General features: G+C 51.4%; 1 protein-coding gene across 2 annotated transcripts in view; it reads left to right on the top strand.

The window, feature by feature from the left end:
- VSX2 (visual system homeobox 2) overlaps positions 1–6,974 on the top strand; it is a 23,462-nt gene that overhangs the window by 3,320 nt on the left and 13,168 nt on the right. For both annotated transcript variants that reach the window (XM_037738547.1, XM_017528678.2), the window contains exon 3: positions 2,541–2,664. In XM_037738547.1, the coding sequence (XP_037594475.1) occupies positions 2,541–2,664 (124 nt within the window). The remainder of the gene's footprint in view (positions 1–2,540; positions 2,665–6,974) is intronic.

Here is a 6,974-nt window from a genome sequence, read left to right as displayed (position 1 = left end):
ACCTATCTTATGCTAGTCCCAGGGTGGGTAATCCTGTCATCTTCCCCAAGCAGGGAGAGGGATAGGGCAGGTCAGAGACTGGCAAAACTGCTCTTGTGCTGGTGCCCGAGGGGTGGGAGGGGTTCCCACAGCAGGGAGAGCGCTGGAAAAAGCATCCCCAAACCCTGGGTGCAGGAACGGGTTTCTGCATCAGGAGGTCTCATTGTGTGGCACTTGGAGCTGGGTGACTCGTAGCCCAAATTCCATGCTTAAGATCGCTGACTGTCTGTTCTCTTCTGACACTCTCTTCAGCAGGGACACCTTTGGGGGCTTTGGTGGGTTTTCATGGGGGCAGCACAGCAACTCAGCAACACCAGGTATTAACTGCCTGAGATTTCTATTTCTGGTGCATGAAAGGAGAAGATTATTGGAGAGAGGAGAATGGCTACTGATTTCAAGTGCTGTTTTTAATTAGGAAAAAATACATTTTACCTGAGCTTCTGTCATTTGAGGATTTGGGACAAGAGACCCTGGAATCTCGTGATGAGAGATGGGCTTGCTTTTATCTTCCAGAAACAAACCAGACTTAGAAGCGTTTGGAGGGGGTGGGGTGGGGTTGAGGCAGCCATGGTGAGAGTCTCTCGGAATTTGCTGTTTCTCTCTACTGGGAAAGCTCCGCTCCTCTGCACATCGAACACAACAGGAGCCTGAAGGGTCTGGGGCTCTGCATAAACCAGGAACAAAGAGGTTGGATCACACTGTAGGGGAAGCATGTCAACTCTGAGGCATGAATGAGGGAAAGTTTGGGAGATTTGAGTTTTTGTTTCGTTTTTGAAGAGGAGGTCTCCCAAGTAGAGGCTGGGACTTGAATGGTTCTACATGATCTACAGTTGGCTCTCCTCTTTGATTGCTTTTGTGCCTCAGTTTCCCCAGTTTCAGAAAGGACTGGCATTTTTAATTGTTTATTTTGGTGCTCTGTCCATGGGCCCTTCAGCAGATGGCAGGAGAGAAAAAGCAGCAGATCTTCAAATTCTCAAGAATTAACTTTCTGTGTATATAAGCATTTCATGTCACTGCCCCCCCCAGACTAACAGAAACGATTTAGTATCAAACCAGTCATTTTCTGTAAAGAGCACCATTTTTCTTTGCTGCATTATCCCCTGAGATATTAAAGTGGACACCAACATAAGGAATGTGTGAGGCTCACATCGGTACTTTTGGGTTGTGTCAGACAAGGGTGAGGGCACAGCAGTGAGGAATTCTACGCCTCTGTGCTGGCCCTGGGGTCTATCCCATGGGATGAGGCAAGGGCTGTACCATTTCTACAAGTTCGGTTTGTACACGCTGGACTAATTTGCCTTTTGGCTTGTTAATGAGGTTTCAGGATAAAGATCACCCAAAAGCTGGTGAAATTAAGGTCTGAAAAAAGAATAATTTATGTCTGGAAGTAGGTGTTTAGTGGTTTATTCAGGAAAGGGGACCTTTGAATCCCCTGTTAGAGGCAACATTTTACGAGTTGGGGCATATTCATTTGCCCATTTTCGTAGGGTGAGAGAATGTAGTTTTTACCAGATTCTTAAAGCAGTTTATAACACAGAATAGATCACTATGAACTGCCCTGTGGGGGGTGGGGAACTGTGCCTGAGGGCTCTCAGGGTCGGCCAAATGGACCCCCCCCCCAGGTGAGTGGCTAAGTTTGTAGGTACGGGATGGTTGGATGGTGGCTCTTCCCTTCTCAGCACAGAAGAGGGCTGGAAGAGGCTCTGGGCAGTGCAGGGAAGCTGGCAGGTCTGGTTGGTGTGGAGGAAGGGCAGGAGGAGGAAGGGGCGCTAGGGTGAGTCGAGGGATTGGGAGATTCAGTTCTCAACTGTGTAAACACTGAGATTGAGGCTGCGTTTGACCTTCTGGTAAATCTTCTAACTTTCAGAGGCATTTAAAAATCCAGCTTTAGTGTCTGTGAGGGCCCAGGAAGCCGGTCTGGGGTCTGGGTGGAGCTGGGCTGTTTGGTTATCTGGTAAGCGCCTCTTCTCTGGCTCGGGCACAAGAAGGGCTTTCTGCTTTCCTAGAACATGCTTCTTTTTTTTTTTTTTTTTTTGTATTTTTAATAGAGGCGGGGTTTCACCATGTTGACCAGGATGTTCTTGATCTCTTGACCTCGTGATCCACCTGCCTCGCCCTCCCAAAGTGCTGGGATTACAGGCTTGAGCCACCGCGCCCGGCCAGAACATGCTTCTTAATAGCCTTTTCCCCAGAGCAGTTCCAGAAAGATCCCCAGTGTGAAATGTCACTGAAGGCTGAAATAATGGCCATCTCATACACACACACACACACACACACACACACACACACCCGGGAAGGGTAGTGTGAGCCCTCAGTGTGTGTGTGTGTGTGTGTGTGTGTGTGAGAGAGAGAGAGAGAGAGAGAGAGAGATTGCTTCCAATTGTGCTGAGCCAGCCTGGGTTTGGGGTCTGCCCAGAAGGCAGAGGAAGGCAGTTCTGTCCTCTCTGAGACAGTCTCTTTCAGTTTCTGGGGTCCTGAGTGTCTGGTCTTGCTCCCCTCAGGACAATCTTTACCTCCTACCAGCTTGAGGAGCTGGAGAAGGCATTCAACGAGGCCCACTACCCAGATGTCTATGCCCGGGAGATGCTGGCCATGAAAACAGAGCTGCCGGAAGACAGGATACAGGTAATAGTCCTGAGCCCCTCTCCCCTCCATGCTCCCTGCTCTTGGTGACACCTACCGCTCCAGGGTTCCAGAGGCCCAGGAGCCCGCCTCCCAGCCCACTGTGGGCGTGCGCTTGCCTGTGATCGCGTTCTCAGCCTATTGAAGCTGAACACCTGCCACATGAGGTGGGCGCTGTAGGGGGATGAGAGGCGTCCAGCTGTGGTCTGGCTGTTCCAGGCTATAGGCTTCCTGGGGAGAAAGGCAGACAGATCCTGCGGGGGTCTGGGGATGAGAGGTGGAGACTGGATGGGCCCCTGGTCCTGGGCAGAGTCTCCGTTGAGGCGAAGGTGTCCTTGGACAGTAACCCCTGCCTGGCCTCTGTTCCAAGGCTAGAGGGACCCCAGGCCTCTGGGTGGCTGCGAAGAGGAAGCTGGCTTCTAGTCCTGACCTATCTGTTTTCCTCCCCTCCGCTCCCCTTACCATGATGAAAGTGTTGCCCCTTCTCTTCCTGCTCCCCACCCCTCCATCCACCTCAGGCTCCTTCCTGCCACACACAGCCCAGCAGCTGCTGCCCTGACCTGCTCCTCCTTCTCTCCTCCCTGGTCTGGCCCAGGATGTGAGCTGGGGCAGGCGCCTGCAGGTGGCTCACTAAACCCTCCTTCTCTCCTGGGCAGTTTTGTGGTGTAACCAGCCACTGATCTGGGCATGTGGTAGGCATGGGGCCTCCACTTGGTGGCAGCAGGATCTTGGCAAGTCCAGAGCCCCCCACCTGGGCAGGAGTGGGGCTGTGTAATCATTTCTTTGGGAGAGGATGAAGTCTGGGCAGGGCCTCCATCGGGCAGAAGGAGTGAGGTGGGAGGAACATTTCCAGAAGATTTAGTGTTGTCTTAGCTGGTGCTCGACCTTCAGTGAAAGCTGCTCCCACTGCCTGAGCGATCCAGAGGCTCCAGAGCTAGTTTACTGCGGAGGCTGGGGCCTGTGGGCCGGGCCCAGTCCTGACCGCCTGGAACTGCTCTGCTCTGCGTCTCCTCCCCAGTCTAGGTCCCCTGTGTCTCCAGGTGTGAAGTGTGCCTGGGAGGCGGGGGGAGCCAAGTAAGGTGTGTGAGTTGCTCTGTCCTCTCTCACTGGAGGACCAGAGAATGGGAAATGAGGCTGTGAGGCTCCCTCTCCCCTGGAAATCTATGTGGAATTTCAGCCGATGGTTTTAGACATTGACACTAACAATAAGCTCAATTATTCATAAGCAGATTATGTTTGGTGCATTATCCATGGTGGCCTAGACCCATTACCATCCACCCAGTTGGGTTCTAGTGAGGTAAGCTGGGCATGGATGTTGAATTGTGTGTGCACACGCATGCGTGCGTGTAAGCCAAGCCAGTCCAGCCGATGCATAGCAGTAACCCCTGCCTGGCCTTCATTAGCACAAAGTTGGCCATTCCAGGTGGCTGCGGTAGGGAGGAGCAATGACAAATCCCCACTGTTGGCAGGCCCCACATTTGCAGTATTGACCAGAATGAAGGAACAGCTTGTCTCTTGCAGCGAGTTGTCCTAAAATCTGCTTGGCCGATTAGGTCGAGGAGGGTGGATGAGGTGTTTGGAACCTGCTGAGCTCAGGATTTGAGGGCAGGCTCTCCCTCAGCGGTAACTGCATCGCTATGAATGCCCCAACAGGTGCATTGAACTTAACAGGGCTTTGTTAAGTTGCTTGGGGGTTGTCTATACGGTGGTGTCTGAGGGCACCAGAATCAGCACAAAAGATCTTGGGGTGTGGGATGAGGAGAGCTCATCACCCTGTGACTGTGAGGATTGGCTCTGCAATTTGTGAATATCAGAGAAATGAGGGAAGAGTCTCAGAGTTTCAGCAAGGTGACCTGGGACACATCTCAGTGTGTATTAACAGCAGTCACAGCGATCATTTCCAGAGGAGTTTGCAGGTGCCAGGTGTTCTCCTGAATTCATGACGTGCACAGGAGAGGCAGGGTGGTATAGTGCTAAGGGCCACTGACCCTGGAGCCAGACTGCCTGGGCTCCTGGCTGGGCTTCACCTCCCAGCCCCTCTCAGCCTTCATCTGTACAATGGGGGTGACAGTGGCACCTGCCTTTTGTGCAGAGGCAATGAGCCAAATGTGTGCTGTGTTCAGGACAGTGCTTGGCACGTGCCCCCCGTTCACCCGGTGTCAGATCTGATCTTATTAAATCCTGGTGACAGCCAGGGGCTGAAGACCACGAATTTCCTTTGAGAACTGAGGCAGCTGAGGCACAGCCACTTGCCCAGGACCCACGGCTAGTAAGTGGGAGACACAAGCCGCAAGCTAGGTCTGAACGGAAAGCCCACCCCGTCCTGCCCGCTCTTCTGTTTGAAGTCTTTGCTTTGACTTGAAGCTGGGGAAGCAGAGGTGATTTGAAGTCAGGAGGGGGCCTGTATCACAGTAAAGATAATCAGTGTTTATTGACTACCAGGCACTGTCATAAAAAAAAAAAGTAGCTCAAAACTCACTTATATAACACAATTATTTTTTGAATATGCAAATTCTGTACAAAGGGTGAACACTCAGTCCTCCCGCTGCCTCTGCAGCAATCCGCCCGTGTCTTTCATTTCCTCACAGAGCTAGTTCTTGTGTATTCAGCAGAGCCCTCAGAACACCCATGAGCTGGGGTCTACTGTTTATTATTCCCATTTGACAGATGGGGAAGCTGAGGTGCAGACAGAGGCCAGAGTTTAGTCCCTTTAGACTCGGAAACCCTTGCTTCCCTCCCTAACATTTCCCCTCAATGTGTTGGCCGCCACTCCTGAGCCAGCCCCCTACCAGCCCAGCTTTGGGTCAGAGGACTCTGTGGATGAGATAAGTGGGAGGCTCCAAGTCTGGAGTCAGAAACTCTCAGCCCAGCAGTGGCGCAAGCCTGTGGTCCCAGCACTTTGGAAAGCCAAGGTGGGAGGATTGTTTGAGCACAGCAGTTTGAGACCAGCCTAAGCAAAAAACAAGACTCTGCCTTTGAAGAAAAGAAAAGAAATTCCTGGCTAGGTGCAGTGGCTCATGCCTGTAATCCCAGCCCTCTGGGAGGCTGAGGTGGGAGAATTCCTTGAGGCCAGCCTGGGCGACATAGTGAAATACCCATCTCTACAAAAAAAATTTTAAAAATAAGCCAAGTATGGTGATGCATACCTGTGACCCCAGCTATTCAAGAGGCTGAGATGGGAGGACCACTTGAACCCAAGAGGTAGAAGCTACCTTGAGCCGTGATCGCACCACTGCACTCTAGCCTGGGTGACGGAGCGAGACTCTGTCTCAAAAACAAACAAACAAACAAAAAACAGAAAGAAATTCTCAAGATGGAATGGAAAGATTATTGAACTGGAGATCAGGAACTCGGATTTTAGCTCTAACTCTGACATCTGGTGCAGTAGAGGCTAGGCCACACCATCTGTGAGCCTCAGCTTCCCCATCTGTAGAAGGAAGAGGTGAGATCCCTTCCAAGGAGGGGCCTCCTGAGGATCCCTCCCCCACAAGCCCCTGGGCTACCATTGGTGGAACAGGGGTGCAGGGCAGGTGAAGTTTAACAGTCCCAGATAGACCGCTGGGGCACACATCCCTGCTGGGCCAACTCAAGGAAGCCCCTGCATGTCTGAGGTCTATTGGCTGATGTCTAATGAGAACCTGCCGTGTGGACATGGAAAGGCAGACACACCTACTTCTAGTCTTTGTTTCACTCCCAGCAAGCCAAACTCTGGGTTTGAAATTACTCATTTGTAAGATAATAGTATTTTTCCATAATGCTAACTTAATAACAATAGTGCTATTACTGGCATTTATTAAGTATTCACCATCGTCCCAGATAATAGCTACTTTCTATGCCTCGTTTCTTTTCCTCCTTTCTTTCTTTCTTTTTTTTTTTTTTATCTCTAGACTCCCTGCAGGTGGAGCCGGCTCATGAGATGTAAGGTGGAATCATATTGCATGGGGCTGCTCTGTAGGCTTCTTAAAGACAGGGTCTCACTCTATCACCCAGTCTGGAGTACAGTGGTGTGATCGTGGCTCACCGAAACCTCAAGTGATTCTCCTGCCTCAGCCTCCTGAGTAGCTGTGATTACAGGTGCCCGCCACCATGCCCAGCTAATTTTTGTATTTTTAGTAGAGACAGGGTTTCACCATGTTGGCTAGGCTGGTCTCAAACTCCTGACCTCAAATGATCCACCCACCTCGGCCTCCCAAAGTGCTGGGACTACAGGTGTAAACCATACCACCCAACCCGCCTCATTTCATTGAATCATTAACAGGCAAATGAGCCGGGCGCAGTAGCTCACGCCTGTAATCCCAGCACTTTGGGAGGCC

This window comes from Cebus imitator, unplaced genomic scaffold, assembly GCF_001604975.1.
Source record: "Cebus imitator isolate Cc_AM_T3 unplaced genomic scaffold, Cebus_imitator-1.0 Scaffold54, whole genome shotgun sequence".
NCBI lineage: Eukaryota > Metazoa > Chordata > Mammalia > Primates > Cebidae > Cebus > Cebus imitator.
The sequence above is the reverse complement of the archived record's forward strand: the minus strand, read 5'-3'. Positions and strand labels throughout refer to the sequence as shown.